The 16771-nt window shown below is 34.4% G+C and overlaps 1 protein-coding gene across 5 annotated transcripts in view; it reads left to right on the top strand.

The window, feature by feature from the left end:
* LOC143222413 (regulator of G-protein signaling 7-binding protein A-like) overlaps nt 1-2214 on the top strand; it is a 161757-nt gene extending 159543 nt beyond the window's left edge. For all 5 annotated transcript variants that reach the window (XM_076448914.1, XM_076448909.1, XM_076448911.1 and 2 more), the window contains one exon: nt 603-2214. In XM_076448914.1, coding sequence (XP_076305029.1) covers nt 603-606 — 4 coding nt within the window. In that variant the 3' untranslated portion in view covers nt 607-2214. The remainder of the gene's footprint in view (nt 1-602) is intronic.
* Nucleotides 2215-16771: the final 14557 nt, after the last annotated feature.

Here is a 16771-nt window from a genome sequence, read left to right as displayed (position 1 = left end):
TGGTTGGTCATCATGATGTTTGGAAATATTGTACGTTGTATGTGATGCAGTTCTCTTCTTTGCCATCAAACAAACTATCGTTGACTGTTGCAAACATAATTGAACGACATAAAGGCTCGAGTTACCTAACATTACATTTGAGGACTTTGGTTTTCCATTTGAACTGCTTCTGTTATCAACAGCTGTCACTCTGCGTACTATATTTAGAATTTCCACACAGTTTATATTAAAATATGAATTTTTGTTCACTCTGTCACGTGAGTGTTCCTTATCAGTCAGTACTTTGGTTTCTACACGCTTTTCATATGACCCATAATTCCATTCACGACAACCACACCATTGCATGGGAATAGTATGACCTCTAGTACCTTTTAGGCATTATGTTGGTCTGTCATTGTCTAACTTGTGGGATCGTAGCCAGTTACACTGAATGTTGTCAGTATATAACTGTTATCTGCAAATCATTTTAATACACTGTAATTAGAGAAATTCCATAATATTTGCATTTCACTTCCTGTTTCCATAATTATTTCTAATGCTATGTATCAACATTTCATACCATCTTATTATACTGCCATTAAATAGTTTTATTTCATTTTCAGGTAAATCACTCATCGAGGACAATTTCGTCGCCTTTCCAACAAGACAAAAGGGGGCGTTTTATCGCAACATAGGCGATTTCTGTTGTCTGTGTAAATCGAATTTAAGCTAACCCTAACATTTGAAACACACGACTGGTAGTAAGTGTCGCTGCTAGTGAATGTTGGAGAACTTTGCGAGTCTCATCACGTGGTGTGCCTCGTGACAAAACGTAAACACACTTTTCCTGTGCCTCCCAAAAACTTTTGAAAATTCATACATACTGTCTTTTCTTTTATAATTATCAGTGACTTGCGACACTAAGGGGCGAAATGGACAATTTTAATCAGGAATCGCCTCATAAGAATATTACTTTCGATCTTCATTAATAAGTTTGGCACAAACGAAGACAAATTTACGAAACTACTATTTAAAAGAAAGTTTGTTATTACTTTCGATCTTCATTAATAAGTTTGGCACAAACGAAGACAAATTTACGAAACTACTATTTAAAAGAAAGTTTGTTATTACTTTCGATCTTCATTAATAAGTTTGGCACAAACGAAAACAAACTTACGAAACTACTATTTAAAAGAAAGTTGGTTAAGTGGCAGAATATTTGCCATAGTGCTCATTTACACTTACGTGTATAAAGTAATAGTGACAACAGTTAGGAGATGTTGATTATTTACTATGCATACATGTGTATATATTAATCTAATTTCAACTTCTTTTCTTGTTAAGAAATTTCTCCAATTTTCCAAAGGAAAACATATTAACTATTTAATTCAACCAAAGTTCTAAGCTTACGTCATTATTTATAAAGTTACAAGTAGTTACATTTGAAAAAAACAAAGGCATTACCTTACATAATTCTAACGTCAAGCACAGTGAATATTAACAGTCGTTACGTTAAAAACTAAATTTAACTTTACATTATTTCAACCACCAAGTATTGAAGGAACGTTAACAAACTACGTCAACGTTAACAAACTAGGTCAACGAGCGAAAACTTTATCACATTACACCGTTTCTTCTCTCCACCAGAATTAACCCTCCTTTGTCTCCAATATCCCATCTCTCCTTAAAACTTCTCCCAATGTATCACTCCTTTGTCATTCTATAGTAATTCTTCTTTTTCCAGTTTATCACACCCTTATTTCTTCTCCCAATGTATCACTCCTTTGTCATTCTATAGTAATTCTTCTTTTTCCAGTTTATCATACCTTTATTTCTTCTCCCAATATATCACTCCTTTGTCATGCTATAGTAATTCTTCTTTTTCCAGTTTATCACACCTTTATTTCTTCTCCCAATGTATCACTCCTTTGTCATTCTATAGTAATTCTTCTTTTTCCAGTTTATCACACCTTTATTTCTTCTCCCAATATATCACTCCTTTGTCATTCTATAGTAATTCTTCTTTTTCCAGTTTATCACACCTTTATTTCTTCTCCCAATATATCACTCCTTTGTCATTCTATAGTAATTCTTCTTTTTCCAGTTTATCACACCTTTATTTCTTCTCCCAATGTATCACTCCTTTGTCATTCTATAGTAATTCTTCTTTTCCAGTTTATCACACCTTTATTTCTTCTCCCAATATATCACTCCTTTGTCATTCTATAGTAATTCTTCTTTTCCAGTTTATCACACCTTTATTTCTTCTCCCAATATATCACTCCTTTGTCATTCTATAGTAATTCTTCTTTTCCAGTTTATCACACCTTTATTTCTTCTCCCAATGTATCACTCCTTTGTCATTCTATAGTAATTCTTCTTTTCCAGTTTATCACACCTTTATTTCTTCTCCCAATATATCACTCCTTTGTCATTCTATAGTAATTCTTCTTTTTCCAGTTTATCACACCTTTATTTCTTCTCCCAATATATCACTCCTTTGTCATTCTATAGTAATTCTTCTTTTTCCAGTTTATCACACCTTTATTTCTTCTCCCAATGTATCACTCCTTTGTCATTCTATAGTAATTCTTCTTTTCCAGTTTATCACACCTTTATTTCTTTCTCCCAATATATCACTCCTTTGTCATTCTATAGTAATTCTTCTTTTCCAGTTTATCACACCTTTATTTCTTCTCCCAATATATCACTCCTTTGTCATTCTATAGTAATTCTTCTTTTCCAGTTTATCATACCTTTATTTCTTCTCTCCAATATATCACTCCTTTGTCATTCTATAGTAATTCTTCTTTTCCAGTTTATCACATCTTTATTTCTTCTCCCAATGTATCACTCCTTTGTCATTCTATAGTAATTCTTCTTTTCCAGTTTATCACACCTTTATTTCTTCTCCCAATATATCACTCCTTTGTCATTCTATAGTAATTCTTCTTTTCCAGTTTATCACACCTTTATTTCTTCTCCCAATGTATCACTCCTTTGTCATTCTATAGTAATTCTTCTTTTCCAGTTTATCACACCTTTATTTCTTCTCCCAATGTATCACTCCTTTGTCATTCTATAGTAATTCTTCTTTTTCCAGTTTATCACATCTTTATTTCTTCTCCCAATGTATCACTCCTTTGTCATTCTATAGTAATTCTTCTTTTTCCAGTTTATCACACCTTTATTTCTTCTCCCAATATATCACTCCTTTGTCATTCTATAGTAATTCTTCTTTTTCCAGTTTATCACACCTTTATTTCTTCTCCCAATATATCACTCCTTTGTCATTCTATAGTAATTCTTCTTTTTCCAGTTTATCACATCTTTATTTCTTCTCCCAATGTATCACTCCTTTGTCATTCTATAGTAATTCTTCTTTTTCCAGTTTATCACACCTTTATTTCTTCTCCCAATATATCACTCCTTTGTCATTCTATAGTAATTCTTCTTTTTTCAGTTTATCACACCTTTATTTCTTCTCCCAATGTATCACTCCTTTGTCATTCTATAGTAATTCTTCTTTTTCCAGTTTATCACACCTTTATTTCTTCTCCCAATATATCCCTCCTTTGTCATTCTATAGTAATTCTTCTTTTTCCAGTTTATCACACCTTTATTTCTTCTCCCAATGTATCACTCCTTTGTCATTCTATAGTAATTCTTCTTTTCCAGTTTATCACACCTTTATTTCTTCTCCCAATGTATCACTCCTTTGTCATTCTATAGTAATTCTTCTTTTTCCAGTTTATCACACCTTTATTTCTTCTCCCAATGTATCCCTCCTTTGTCATTCTATAGTAATTCTTCTTTTTCCAGTTTATCACACCTTTATTTCTTCTCCCAATGTATCACTCCTTTGTCATTCTATAGTAATTCTTCTTTTTCTTTTTTCCAGTTTATCACACCTTTATTTCTTCTCCCAATATATCCCTCCTTTGTCATTCTATAGTAATTCTTCTTTTTCCAGTTTATCACACCTTTATTTCTTCTCCCAATGTATCCCTCCTTTGTCATTCTATAGTAATTCTTCTTTTTCCAGTTTATCACACCTTTATTTCTTCTCCCAATGTATCCCTCCTTTGTCATTCTATAGTAATTCTTCTTTTTCCAGTTTATCACACCTTTATTTCTTCTCCCAATGTATCCCTCCTTTGTCATTCTATAGTAATTCTTTTTTTTTCCCAGTTTATCACACCTTTATTTCTTCTCCCAATGTATCCTCCTTTGTCATTCTATAGTAATTCTTCTTTTTCCAGTTTATCACACCTTTATTTCTTCTCCCAATATATCCTCCTTTGTCATTCTATAGTAATTCTTCTTTTTCCAGTTTATCACACCTTTATTTCTTCTCCCAATGTATCCCTCCTTTGTCATTCTATAGTAATTCTTCTTTTCCAGTTTATCACACCTTTATTTCTTCTCCCAATATATCCCTCCTTTGTCATTCTATAGTAATTCTTCTTTTCAGTTTATCACACCTTTATTTCTTCTCCCAATGTATCCTCCTTTGTCATTCTATAGTAATTCTTCTTTTCCAGTTTATCACACCTTTATTTCTTCTCCCAATGTATCACTCCTTTGTCATTCTATAGTAATTCTTCTTTTCCAGTTTATCACACCTTTATTTCTTCTCCCAATGTATCACTCCTTTGTCATTCTATAGTAATTCTTCTTTTTCAGTTTATCACACCTTTATTTCTTCTCCCAATGTATCACTCCTTTGTCCAGTTTATCACACCTTTATTTCTTCTCCCAATATATCACTCCTTTGTCATTCTATAGTAATTCTTCTTTTTCCAGTTTATCACACCTTTATTTCTTCTCCCAATATATCCCTCCTTTGTCATTCTATAGTAATTCTTCTTTTTCCAGTTTATCACACCTTTATTTCTTCTCCCAATGTATCACTCCTTTGTCATTCTATAGTAATTCTTCTTTTCCAGTTTATCACACCTTTATTTCTTCTCCCAATATATCCTCCTTTGTCATTCTATAGTAATTCTTCTTTTCCAGTTTATCACACCTTTATTTCTTCTCCCAATGTATCACTCCTTTGTCATTCTATAGTAATTCTTCTTTTTCCAGTTTATCACACCTTTATTTCTTCTCCCAATGTATCCTCCTTTGTCATTCTATAGTAATTCTTCTTTTTCCAGTTTATCACACCTTTATTTCTTCTCCCAATATATCCCTCCTTTGTCATTCTATAGTAATTCTTCTTTTTCCAGTTTATCACACCTTTATTTCTTCTCCCAATATATCACTCCTTTGTCATTCTATAGTAATTCTTCTTTTTCCAGTTTATCACACCTTTATTTCTTCTCCCAATGTATCCCTCCTTTGTCATTCTATAGTAATTCTTCTTTTTCCAGTTTATCACACCTTTATTTCTTCTCCCAATATATCCCTCCTTTGTCATTCTATAGTAATTCTTCTTTTTCCAGTTTATCACACCTTTATTTCTTCTCCCAATGTATCACTCCTTTGTCATTCTATAGTAATTCTTCTTTTTCCAGTTTATCACACCTTTATTTCTTCTCCCAATGTATCCCTCCTTTGTCATTCTATAGTAATTCTTCTTTTCCAGTTTATCACACCTTTATTTCTTCTCCCAATGTATCCTCCTTTGTCATTCTATAGTAATTCTTCTTTTCCAGTTTATCACACCTTTATTTCTTCTCCCAATGTATCACTCCTTTGTCATTCTATAGTAATTCTTCTTTTTCAGTTTATCACACCTTTATTTTTCTCCCAATATATCCTCCTTTGTCATTCTATAGTAATTCTTCTTTTTCCAGTTTATCACACCTTTATTTCTTCTCCCAATATATCCTCCTTTGTCATTCTATAGTAATTCTTCTTTTTCCAGTTTATCACACCTTTATTTCTTCTCCCAATATATCCTCCTTTGTCATTCTATAGTAATTCTTCTTTTCCAGTTTATCACACCTTTATTTCTTCTCCCAATATATCCTCCTTTGTCATTCTATAGTAATTCTTCTTTTTCCAGTTTATCACACCTTTATTTCTTCTCCCAATGTATCACTCCTTTGTCATTCTATAGTAATTCTTCTTTTTCCAGTTTATCACACCTTTATTTCTTCTCCCAATGTATCACTCCTTTGTCATTCTATAGTAATTCTTCTTTTTCCAGTTTATCACACCTTTATTTCTTCTCCCAATATATCCCTCCTTTGTCATTCTATAGTAATTCTTCTTTTCCAGTTTATCACACCTTTATTTCTTCTCCCAATGTATCACTCCTTTGTCATTCTATAGTAATTCTTCTTTTTCCAGTTTATCACACCTTTATTTCTTCTCCCAATATATCACTCCTTTGTCATTCTATAGTAATTCTTCTTTTTCCAGTTTATCACATCTTTATTTCTTCTTCCAATATATCAGTTTTTTGTCATTCTATAGTAATTCTTCTTTTTCCAGTTTATCACACCTTTATTTCTTCTCCCAATATATCCCTCCTTTGTCATTCTATAGTAATTCTTCTTTTTCCAGTTTATCACACCTTTATTTCTTCTCCCAATATATCCCTCCTTTGTCATTCTATAGTAATTCTTCTTTTTCCAGTTTATCACACCTTTATTTCTTCTCCCAATGTATCACTCCTTTGTCATTCTATAGTAATTATTCTTTTTCCAGTTTATCACACCTTTATTTCTTCTCCCAATATATCACTCCTTTGTCATTCTATAGTAATTCTTCTTTTTCCAGTTTATCACACCTTTATTTCTTCTCCCAATATATCCCTCCTTTGTCATTCTATAGTAATTCTTCTTTTTCCAGTTTATCACACCTTTATTTCTTCTCCCAATGTATCACTCCTTTGTCATTCTATAGTAATTCTTCTTTTTCCAGTTTATCACACCTTTATTTCTTCTCCCAATATATCCCTCCTTTGTCATTCTATAGTAATTCTTCTTTTCCAGTTTATCATACCTTTATTTCTTCTTCCAATGTATCACTCCTTTGTCATTCTATAGTAATTCTTCTTTTTCCAGTTTATCACATCTTTATTTCTTCTCCCAATGTATCAGTTTTTTGTCATTCTATAGTAATTCTTCTTTTTCCAGTTTATCATACCCTTATTTCTTCTTCCAATGTATCCCTCCTTTGTCATTCTATAGTAATTCTTCTTTTCCAGTTTATCATACCCTTATTTCTTCTTCCAATGTATCACTCCTTTGTCATTCTATAGTAATTCTTCTTTTTCCAGTTTATCACATCTTTATTTCTTCTCCCAATGTATCAGTTTTTGTCATTCTATAGTAATTCTTCTTTTTCCAGTTTATCATACCTTTATTTCTTCTCCTGGTATATCATCTTATTCTTATTTCAAAATATAACCATTTTTCTTACCTCCATTCCACAGTATAACACATATTGATTATTCATTAATACCATTTCTCACTCGTCTTTAAAAATGAAATCTCATTACTGTGTAATAGGTCCTCCCTTTGAAATTCGTTGACTCTCTAGTGTACTGTTCATTACTATGTAATAAGTCCTCCCTTCTGAAATTCGTTGACTCTCTAGTGTACTGTTCATTACTATGTAATAGGTCCTCCCTTCTGAAGTTCGTTGACTCTCTAGTGTACTGTTCATTACTGTGTAATAAGTCCTCCTTTCTGAAATTCGTTGACTCTCTAGTGTAACATTCATTACTGTGTAATAAGTCCTCCTTTCTGAAATTCGTTGACTCTCTAGTGTAACATTCATTACTGTGTAATAGGTCCTCCCTTCTGAAATTCGTTGACTCTCTAGTGTACTGTTCATTACTATGTAATACGGCCTCTCTTCTGAAGTTCGTTGACTCTCTAGTGTACTGTTCATTACTATGTGATACGGCCTCTCTTCTGAAGTTCGTTGACTTTCTAGTGTACTGTTCATTACTATGTAATAGGTCCTCCCTTCTGAAGTTCGTTGACTCTCTAGTGTACTGTTCATTACTGTGTAATAAGTCCTCCTTTCTGAAATTCGTTGACTCTCTAGTGTAACATTCATTACTGTGTAATAAGTCCTCCCTTCTGAAATTCGTTGACTCTCTAGTGTACTGTTCATTACTATATAATAACTCCTCCTTTCTGAAATTCGTTGACTCTCTAGTGTACTGTTAATTACTGTGTAATAGGTCATCCTTTCTGAAATTCGTTGACTCTCTAGTGTACTGTTCATTACTGTGTAATAGGTCCTCCCTTCTGAAATTCGTTGATTCTCTATTGTACTGTTCATTACTATGTAATAGGTCCTCCCTTCTGAAATTCGTTGACTCCCTAGTGTACTGTTCATTACTATATAATAACTCCTCCTTTCTGAAATTCGTTGACTCTCTAGTGTACTGTTAATTACTGTGTAATTGGTCCTCCCTTCTGAAATTCGTTGACTCTCTAGTGTACTGTTCATTACTGTGTAATAAGTCCTCCTTTCTGAAATTCGTTGACTCTCTAGTGTAATGTTTATTACTATGTAATAGGTCCTCCCTTCTGAAATTCGTTGACTCTCTAGTGTACTGTTCATTACTATGTAATAGGTCCTCCCTTCTGAAGTTCGTTGACTCTCTAGTGTACTGTTCATTACTGTGTAATAAGTCCTCCTTTCTGAAATTCGTTGACTCTCTAGTGTAACATTCATTACTGTGTAATAAGTCCTCCTTTCTGAAATTCGTTGACTCTCTAATGTAACATTCATTACTGTGTAATAGGTCCTCCCTTCTGAAATTCGTTGACTCTCTAGTGTACTGTTCATTACTATGTAATACGGCCTCTCTTCTGAAGTTCGTTGACTCTCTAGTGTACTGTTCATTACTATGTGATACGGCCTCTCTTCTGAAGTTCGTTGACTTTCTAGTGTACTGTTCATTATTATGTAATAGGTCCTCCCTTCTGAAGTTCGTTGACTCTCTAGTGTACTGTTCATTACTGTGTAATAAGTCCTCCTTTCTGAAATTCGTTGACTCTCTAGTGTAACATTCATTACTGTGTAATAAGTCCTCCTTTCTGAAATTCGTTGACTCTCTAGTGTAACATTCATTACTGTGTAATAGGTCCTCCCTTCTGAAATTCGTTGATTCTCTATTGTACTGTTCATTACTATGTAATAGGTCCTCCCTTCTGAAATTCGTTGACCCCCTAGTGTACTGTTCATTACTATATAATAACTCCTCCTTTCTGAAATTCGTTGACTCTCTAGTGTACTGTTAATTACTGTGTAATAGGTCCTCCCTTCTGAAATTCGTTGACTCTCTAGTGTACTGTTCATTACTGTGTAATAAGTCCTCGTTTCTGAAATTCGTTGACTCTCTAGTGTACTGTTCATTACTGTGTAATAGGTCCTCCCTTCTTAAATTCGTTGACTCCCTAGTGTACTGTTCATTACTATGTAATAAGTCCTTCCTTCTGAAGTTCGTTGACTCCCTAGTGTACTGTTCAGCCCTATGTAATACGGCCTCTCTTCTGAAGTTCTTTGACTCTCTAGTGTACTGTTCATTACTATGTAATAGGTCCTCCCTTCTGAAGTTCGTTGACTCCCTAGTGTGCTGTTCATTACTATGTAATAAGTCCTTCCTTCTGAAGTTCGTTGACTCCCTAGTGTACTGTTCAGCCCTATGTAATACGGCCTCTCTTCTGAAGTTCGTTGACTTTCTAGTGTACTGTTCATTACTATGTAATAAGTCCTCCCTTCTGAAGTTCGTTGACTCCCTAGTGTGCTGTTCATTACTATGTAATAGATCCTCCCTTCTGAAATTCGTTAACTTCCTAGTGTGCTGTTCATTACTATGTAATAAGTCCTCCCTTCTGAAATTCGTTGATTCTCTATTGTACTGTTCATTACTATGTAATAGGTCTTCCCTTCTGAAATTCGTTGACTCCCTAGTGTACTGTTCATTACTATATAATAAGTCCTCCCTTCTGAAATTCGTTGACTCCCTTATGTACTGTTTATTACTATGTAATAGGTCCTCCCTTCTGAAATTCGTTGACTTTCTAGTGTACTGTTCATTACTATGTAATAAGTCCTCCCTTCTGAAGTTCGTTGACTCCCTAGTGTGCTGTTCATTACTATGTAATAGGTCCTCCCTTCTGAAATTCGTTAACTTCCTAGTGTGCTGTTCATTACTATGTAATAAGTCCTCTCTTCTGATGTTCGTTGACTCTCTAGTGTACTGTTCATTACTATGTAATAAGTCCTCCCTTCTGAAATTCGTTGACTCTTTAGTGTACTGTTCATTACTATGTAATAAGTTCTCTCTTCTGATGTTCGTTGACTCCCTTGTGTACTGTCACTTTTTTTATTCACAATAAACATTTTACTGTTAAATTTGTTTTTGCTTCCGCTTGTATAGATCTTTCCTTTTCTAATAAATCGCTGTTTTCTTGCGGTATTAAAGCTTATAGTTATACTTTTATTGAACCTGTATTTATTGTGTAACACAATTCAATGTATTTTAAGCAGTTTGGCATGTGATTTACGTGCATGTCTATTAAGCAGTTTGGCACGTGATTTACGTGGATGTCTATTTTCTTTACCGAAATAGTAAATCTGAATACACGAGAGTTTAATGATTCTACAACTACTCGCATCAACACGAAAAATGTCTAACAAATCGTGCTCTGAAATATCCCATTATTGCGTATGATATTTTGTAATTGGCCCATCAGAATAACATGTTAAATCTAGATACGTACACAGTAGATTGAATGCTTGCAAATAAGACATTTATAAAAATTTGCCCAAGTTTAAATATGAAACAATTTCAAAATTAAAAAATATTAATATATTCTAGAGTCATATTTTCATTTATACCGCAGAAGCCCTGGATTCTAAGCAATCCATCGAAGGTTATTTTTAACGTGTTTACCAGGAAAATACCAACTTAAATAGACACTTCATTCCAAGTATAATTACAGCGTTTTAAAATATACTGGAATTCTACTTCAGTAAAATAGATTAGCAAATCTGTCGAATGCAATATTCATACTTATGTGTTTAGACATATGAGTGAGGAGAACATATGGGATTATGTGTTTTTCAAAGCAATAAATAGAATATTATAAACATATATTATCTGAATTTCTTCTTTGTTGTTAAAAGAAAGAGGTTAACTATTATCAGTTAGGTTACATATGTTAAAGTTCAGAAGGTTATACGAAATGAGTTTCAGGTACAAATGAGGCAGTCACCATCCTAAACAGACCTGAATTTTTATTTGTTTAACTTGAGTAAAATAATATTCAAATACCACTTGTGAACTTATTTATTTCATTCGCAACATGAGGTAATTAAATATATATATATATATATTGTTTCACATGATACTTACTCGTGTGTAATAATCGTTCAACTTGGGTAGTAAGTTCATTAGCCTAAGCTTCAAGTTTAGCCATGTTGGGGCCAGATTATATAATGTTCAGGAACAGAAGAAATCTAACGTTTTTGACACTTTTAATTAAAAGGTATTCACACGTAGAAGTATATCCTTTCACAGAGTAGATTTTACTTTTGGTTGGACAATCTGTTGTTGTTTTGAGTGACAAAAGATATTCGTGCTTGCCGGACTACATTACATTATTGTATTATAATAACTAATCTTCGATTCGGCACATAAAGCTACGCATTCGACACCTCCTATAAATTACATTTTTCTTAATATCGATCTTTTAAGGAAGTCTCAATAAAAGAATTTAAAAGAAAGTAAAATGTTAAGTGTGGACTCTTTTTCTCCTTTTTAACCACAACCAAATCACAAAAAATATATAAACGTAATTGTTAATCTTTTAAACAATAACCACCAAACCAGAGAATCGGTTATAAAATATCTTTAATTCTCTTTCTACACATATATTCTCTTCACCTAATGAGTTGGCCCCGGCATGGCCAGGTGGTTAAGGCACTAGACTCGTAATCCGAGAGTCGCGGGTTCGAATCCCCGTCGCGCCAAACATGCTCACCCTTTCAGTCGTGGGGGCGTTATAATGTGTCGATCAATTCCACTATTCGTTGGTAAAAGAGTAGCCCAAGAGTTGGCGGTGGGTGGTGATGACTAGCTGCTTTCCCTCTAGTCTTACACTGCTAAGTTAAGGACGGTTAACGCAGATGTAGCTTTGCGCGAAATTCAAAACAAGTAAACCAAACTTTTTCCTTACGTCACGTTCAATAATTTGCCATTGTCGTCTCCCTATGCAAGCCTACGTTGTTTGATTTATATACCTAGATAAGTGTTTACTTGTCAATATGAAGAAGTATGGGTTTCTCCAACACAAAAAACCTACATAAAGACATATGAAGAATGAAAACAATTACAAGATCATATTTTTAAACCATAACACCACACGAAACCCCCAAGGCTTCACCACTGAAATTCATAGATAAAACATATACAGTGAAAATAACAAAAACCGGTTTGCAATTCTTGTATTCCACCAGGTCTTAAGCACTCTGAAAAGCCTCTTAAATTTGTCATACACGATACGTACCACAAAAATCATCGATGAAATAACTGCGCACTTAAGGTAAAGCGGCACAGCGGCATATCTGCGGACTCACAACTGGTTTTCGATACCCGTGTTGGGCAGAGCACAGATAGCCCATTGCGTAGCTTTGTGCTTAATTATAAATAAACTTAACGTAAATTAATTCACTGCCAATGTATTTATAAAAACTGTAGATGAATTAAAAAAACAAACAGAAGATGCTTAATAAACACATGTATAGAAAATAGTTTAACCCTGTCAGAAATTTGGAAAAGATTAGGACAGAAATATAACGTTAATACAATGACTAGATTAATTTTAACACTGGAAAAAATATTAAACTCGTGTTAAGAAAATTATATGACAAACCCCCAACCACCAGGAGAGATTTATAATATAAAGTGTAATAGTTGCCCACCTTCTTATGTGGTTGAAAAAAGGGCGTAACTTAAGACTAGGCCCGGCATGGCCAAGCGTGTTAAGGTGTGCGACTCGTAATCCGAGAGTCGCGGGTTCGCATCCCAGTCGCGTCAAACATGCTCGCCCTTTCAGCCGTGGGGGCGTTATAATGTGACGGTCAATCCCACTATTCGTTGGTAAAAGAGTAGCCCAAGAGTTGGCGGTGGGTGGTGATGACTAGCTGCCTTCCCTCTAGTCTTACATTGCTAAATTACGGATGGCTAGCGCAGATAGCCCTCGAGTAGCTTTGTGCGAAATTCCAAAACAAAGAAACAAACTTAAGGCTAAAAGAACACACACAAAAAAAACCCTCCCATGTACGTAACAGTAAAAACAGTTCTTCAACAGAACATTTGTTCATTTAAAGCTAACCACAAAGTTACACACGGGTAAGCCCACCAGTGGCTCAGCGGTATGTCTGCTGACTTACAACGCTAAAAACTGGGTTTCCATACCCGTAGTGGGCAGAGCACAGATAGCCCATCGTGTAGCTTTGTGCTTAATTCAAACCAACAACACAGGGTAAAGATTGTTTGTTCTTACTTTTTGGAATTTTGCGAACCCGCAACCCTCAGATTACGAATCGAACGCCTTAACCCACACAGCCATTCCGGGCCCACTGGTAAAGGAACTTGGTTTCTTGCGGCGTATGTCCGCAAACGTTCCGCTGTGCTGCAGAACCCTAAAGTTCTAAAACACGAACCTCAAATTAACAGAAGAAAAATCGAAAAGTTTTATTAATAAAATCAAACCATTCCACAATCAACAATTACCAAATATTGTATCTAAATAACAATTACCAAATATCTAAATAACAAATACCAAATATCTAAATAACAATTACCAAATATCTAAGGCCTGGCATGGCCAAGCGCGTAAGGCGTGCGACTCGTAATTCGCGGGTTCGCGCCCGCGTCGCGCTAAACATGCTCGCCCTCCCAGCCGTGGGGGCGTATAATGTGACGGTCAATCCCACTATTCGTTGGTAAAAGAGTTGGCGGTGGGTGGTGATGACTAGCTGCCTTCCCTCTAGTCTTACACTGCAAAATTAGGGACGGCTGGCACAGATAGCCCTCGAGTAGCTTTGTGCGAAATTCCAAAACAAACAAACAAACCAAATATCTAAATAACAATTAACAATTACCGAATATCTAAATAACAATTACCGAATATCTAAATAACAATTAACAAATACCAAATATCTAAATATATCTTTGATCGTGATTTCCTACACGTTCCTAATCTTGTATGAAATATTTCACTTTGGTTTTGTTGTTATGCATTCGTTGTCTGTTTAAGCATAACCATCTGAGTTAAGGTGTTCGACTCGTAATCCGAGGGTTGCGGGTTCGAATCCCCGTCGTACTAAACATGCTCGCCCTTTCAGCCATGGGGGCGTTATAAATGTGACGGTCAATCCCACTACTCGTTGGTAAAAGAGTAGCCCAAAAGTCGAAGGTGGGTGGTGATGACTAGCTGCCTTTCCTCTAGTTTTACACTGCAAAATTAGGGACGGCTAGCGCAGATAGCCCTTGAGTAGCTTTGCGCGAAATTCAAAAACCAATTTGTTCAAGCATAAATAAGTAACACTATGTAACACAAATTTTGTTCCTGAATAGTATGTGTTATTTCTTAATTGCTTATGTTGTAAAAGTACAGAAAATGGCCATTATTCCCTTCAAACTTTGCTTTTGTGACCTGGATAATAAAAATTAGAAATTAACCTATTTTCTATGTAAAAGCGGGCAAATTTGCACATTTTCATTTACATAAGGTCTGAATAAAACAACATATGAATCAAGATTTACATGTATTTATACTAAAGCTATATAAAAATGTTTAGAAGTGAGTAGTTTTTCGAGATTTGCGACTGTAATGTAAATCACTTTCACGTATCAGATCCCAAATATAGTCTACCATCATGTTTTCGTTATGGGCTCCTAGGTCACAAAGGCAAAGTTTGAAGAGAAAAATAGGTCTTTTCCATTTACTTTAGACATAAACAATTGGGAAATAACACTTTCTGTCCAGAAACAAGAAAAAGTAAACATTTTGTTACATAGTGTTATAATAAACATTGTGTTACATAGTGTTATTTCTCAATTCACTCGGATTGATATGTACTTCCATAATTAGCCACTATCAATTCTAAAAATGCATTATTGAACATTGATTTAAATACTAAAGACCGTTATGTTGTTAAGAATAATCGCTCCAAGAATCATAACGTCTTACCTGTTCTAAAAAATAATCTTCCTTATTAATTTGCAATAAAATCTATTCAATTAGCAAGAGAACTCAAAATGAAAAAAATGAGCTACATCGTTTTTAATTAAAATGTGAGTCTTCAAATTTAACCCAAAGTTAAATTGTTCGTCATTCTTATATCAGAAAAGTGTTGAAAACAATTGAAAACCTAAAACTTTTCATACTTTACGAAGAAACAAAGGTATCATTGGAGCTTCAAGTTGGCAAACAGGAAATAAGAAACATTTATGATATAGGTGAAAATGAATACAACACAGAAGATATGTAAAGAGATTCATTTCTGTTGCTTTGATACAGATAATCTGTAATTTTTAAGTTGGCTTGTTATCATACAAAGATATTTAAGCTATAGTTCCTGAGTTGACTTCACACCAGACACAAGATAGTTAAAATGTTTAGCTTCTAAATTAACTTAATGCCAAGAACAAGATAGTTAAAATGAGTAGTTTCTAAGTTGGTTCAATGCCAGGCACAAGATAGTTATGACGAGTAGTTTCTAAGTTGGTTCAATGCCAGGCACAAGATAGTTATGACGAGTAGTTTCTAAGTTGGTTCAATGCCAGGTTAAAGATAGTTATGACGAGTAGTTTCTAAGTTGGTTCAATGTCAGGCACAAGATAGTTATGACGAGTAGTTTCTAAGTTGGTTCAATGTCAGGCACAAGATAGTTATGACGAGTAGTTTCTAAGTTGGTTCAATGCCAGGCACAAGATAGTTAAAATGATTAGTTTCTAAGTTGGTTCAATGCCAGGCACAAGATAGTTATGACGAGTAGTTTCTAAGTTGGTTCAATGCCAGGTTAAAGATAGTTATGACGAGTAGTTTCTAAGTTGGTTCAATGTCAGGCACAAGATAGTTATGACGAGTAGTTTCTAAGTTGGTTCAATGCCAGGCACAAAATAGTTATGACGAGTAGTTTCTAAGTTGGTTCTATGCCAGGCACAAGATAGTTATGACGAGTAGTTTCTAAGTTGGTTCAATGTCAGGCACAAGATAGTTATGACGAGTGGTTTCTAAGTTGGTTCAATGTCAGGCACAAGATAGTTATGACGAGTAGTTTCTAAGTTGGTTCAATGCCAGGCACAAGATAGTTATGACGAGTAGTTTCTAAGTTGGTTCAATGCCAGGCACAAGATAGTTATGACGAGTAGTTTCTAAGTTGGTTCAATGCCAGGCACAAGATAGTTATGACGAGTAGTTTCTAAGTTGGTTCAATGTCAGGCACAAGATAGTTATGACGAGTAGTTTCTAAGTTGGTTCAATGTCAGGTACAAGATAGTTATGACGAGTAGTTTCTAAGTTGGTTCAATGCCAGGTACAAGATAGTTAAAATGAGTTGGTTCAATGCCAGGTACAAGATAGTTAAAATGAATAGTTTTTCAAGATAACTAAGTATCAGGCAAAAGATAAAAGATTCATTTGTTGTTATTGTCAAAACTGCACATGTCGGTAAAACACAAAAAAATATATACTAATATCTAGGACTTACAAAATGTCGCCGAGTTTGGCCACTTTTGGCGTATTTTGTAATGAGCACGTGGTGTTCGAATTATTCTATCTGGATAAATGCAGTT

Source organism: Tachypleus tridentatus, chromosome 8 (genome assembly GCF_004210375.1).
Source record: "Tachypleus tridentatus isolate NWPU-2018 chromosome 8, ASM421037v1, whole genome shotgun sequence".
Taxonomy (NCBI): domain Eukaryota; kingdom Metazoa; phylum Arthropoda; class Merostomata; order Xiphosura; family Limulidae; genus Tachypleus; species Tachypleus tridentatus.
The sequence above is the reverse complement of the archived record's forward strand: the minus strand, read 5'-3'. Positions and strand labels throughout refer to the sequence as shown.